The sequence below is a fragment of the Penaeus japonicus genome, unplaced genomic scaffold, assembly GCF_977035675.1.
Source record: "Penaeus japonicus unplaced genomic scaffold, GWHDUDI00000001_assembly GWHDUDI00000037, whole genome shotgun sequence".
NCBI lineage: Eukaryota > Metazoa > Arthropoda > Malacostraca > Decapoda > Penaeidae > Penaeus > Penaeus japonicus.
Genome location: NW_028234439.1, coordinates 15,002,415 through 15,004,914, shown reverse-complemented (window position 1 = coordinate 15,004,914; position 2,500 = coordinate 15,002,415). Strand labels below are relative to the sequence as shown.

At 39.8% G+C, this 2,500-nt stretch overlaps 1 protein-coding gene across 1 annotated transcript in view; it reads left to right on the top strand.

Annotated features, from left to right (window-relative positions):
• Window positions 1-2,500, top strand: part of LOC122248475 (uncharacterized) — an 11,456-nt gene that overhangs the window by 8,534 nt on the left and 422 nt on the right. Inside the window, exons 9-11 of the mRNA XM_086532711.1 lie at window positions 1-62; window positions 1,281-1,404; window positions 1,837-2,500. The exon at window positions 1-62 is cut by the window's left edge and continues 88 nt beyond it; the exon at window positions 1,837-2,500 is cut by the window's right edge and continues 422 nt beyond it. Of these exons, the coding sequence (XP_086388837.1) occupies window positions 1-62; window positions 1,281-1,404; window positions 1,837-2,500 (850 nt within the window). The remainder of the gene's footprint in view (window positions 63-1,280; window positions 1,405-1,836) is intronic.

Genomic DNA, 2,500 nt, shown 5'->3' with positions numbered 1-2,500 from the left:
TTGGAGCTAATAGGGTCATAGGTGAAAATCGGCAACATCTGTTCACCACCGCCAAACCTAAGGTAAGGTTATCATTACCATTTAAACACTCTGGTTTTGTGTCTTTATTGGTTTCAGTCACGTCAATAGAATCAGTGAATATTCTTAAGGTATATTTCCCTTTCTTGGCAAAGAGAAATTGTATTATATGCCATGTCTTTGTTGTTTTTAATTCCAACTTGTACAGAGACCAAACTAAGTTGTTAGCAGCTTAACAGGATATAAGATCCAGCCATTGCTAATTGTTGTGAGGTTGTGAAACCATAGCTTCTCTTTTTCCCTTCTTCTTCTTCAAGAAAGGCTAATTTCCTTCAAAATACCATTCATGGGCATTAGAAGTATTATTATGAATTCAGTACATCGTACTTCATAAATTTGAGGGAGAGAAAGAATAATTTTCTAGCTATGTGGCATTCTACATTTTCATTTCACCTGCACAATTTTTTTCTCTCTTTCTTTCTTTCTTCCTTCCCTCCCTCTTTCTTCTCTCTGTCTCTATTTTTCTCTCTCTCTTTCATTCTTTCTTTCTTTCTCCCCTCTGTCTTCAAGCTTTCTTCTATCTTTCTGTCTTTTTTCTGTTTCTTTTTTATCGCTGCCTCCTTTTTTCTCCATTGCTCTTTTACTCTTGTCTCTCACTCTTTCACTCTCTCTCTTTTTCTCTTTCTTTCTCTCTTTTTCTCTTTCTTCCTTTCTATCTCTCTTTTTCTCTTTCTTTCTCTCTTTTTCTCTTTTTCTCTCTTTTTCTCTTTCTTTCTCTCTTTTTCTCTTTCTCTCTTTCTTTTTCTCTCTTTCTCTCTTTCTCTCTTTCTCTCTTTCTCTCTTTCTCTCTTTCTCTCTCCCTCTCTTTCTCTCTCCCTCTCTCCCTCTCTCTCTCTCTTCACTTTCTTCTCTCTCTCCTCTCTCCTCTATCCCTCTCCCTCTCTCTCTCCCTCTCTCTCTCTCTCTCCCTCCTTCTTTTCCCTCCCTCCCTCTCCCTCCTCCTCCCTCCTCCCTCCCTCCTCCTCTCCCTCTCTCTCTCTCCTCTCTCTCTCTCTCTCTCTCTCTCTCTCTCTCTCTCTCTCTCTCTCTCTCTCTCTCTCTCTCTCTCTCTCTCTCTCTCTCTCTCTCTCTCTCTCTCTCTCTCTACCTCCCTCCTTCCCTCTCTCCCTCTCTTTTTCATCCTTCCCTCCCTACCTCCCTACCTCCCCCCATACCCATGTTGCATTGGTTCTATTACTAACACACCTTAAATTGCAATGTAGGCAGCAGCAAGTTTGCCAGTAGGGAAGGGACTGGTGCCTCACCAAGCAAGAAATAGCGATGGAGCCACCAAGAGCACCAATGTTAAACCATGGACTTCTTCTTCTAAGAGACTTAAATCGTCAGGTATGTAAAGATCTCCAACATCTTTCTCTATATATCTTTTACGTGTTATGTTTTTTGTTTTTTTCTCTCTCTCTTTCTCTATTTTTTTTTTCTTTCTATTTCTTTTTTTTGGGGGGGTATTTGCAAAATTTCTTTTTTTGTTTGTTATTTGCAAAGTTGGTGTGAATGTATAAATGTTTGGTTTACATTATTATTATGTTCAGTGTCTTTGTTCTTATGTTATTTATGTGACACTAAAATGTATTGGATAATTTATGTAATATATATATCAGTCCATTTTATCTTTAGATTTTTGGCAGATTTTAAATGTTATTTATTATCATTATTACTACTGTTATTTATGATAATATTGTTTTGTAAATTTTTCTTGTTCAGTCCTATTATTCTTGTTTTATAAACAGCAAAACCATCAAAATTACCATTTCTTCACAGAGCCACCAGTGCCACCACCTAGGTCCATCTCCCTCACCCCAGAGTCAGTGAGCCAAGACCTGAAGTCAGAGGAAGCCACCTCTCTGGATAGCTTGTCTATGGAGAGCATTGTCCTGACACAGATCCCGGAGAGAAGTTCCCCAGACGGTGGTGAAGACCACAGCAGTTCCAGTAACACATGCGTGGGGACATCTGAAGTGGTAGTGACAGACACTGATGCCTGGTCCGACTGGGAGGAGATGCAGGACAGTCCACAGCAAGACTTCTCTGGGGCATTGCTCGCTGTGAACCAAGACAAGCTGAAGGGCTTTGACGATTGGGGCAATGGTGAAGACGATGTGAACTGTGATGGTGATGTGCTGAAAGAGGATGTGTTGACAAATGTTGTGCCCTCAAAGAAGTCTAGGTCTGATCACACAAGCATGCATGATATGAAACATGGGGAAACTAGTCAGTATCCAAAATCTAGTTCAAGTATGAAGCTTAACAGTGTTTCACAGAAAAATTCTGAGAAACACATTGAACCAAAGAGGTCTCAGAATCTTGGGGAGGAATACGATATCTTAGCCATTAAAGTCAATAAAAAGCATGATGCAGAAATGGACTTATTTGCAGACATTGCTCCACAATTTGACACAAAGAAGTATGATCTAGAAACGATGCT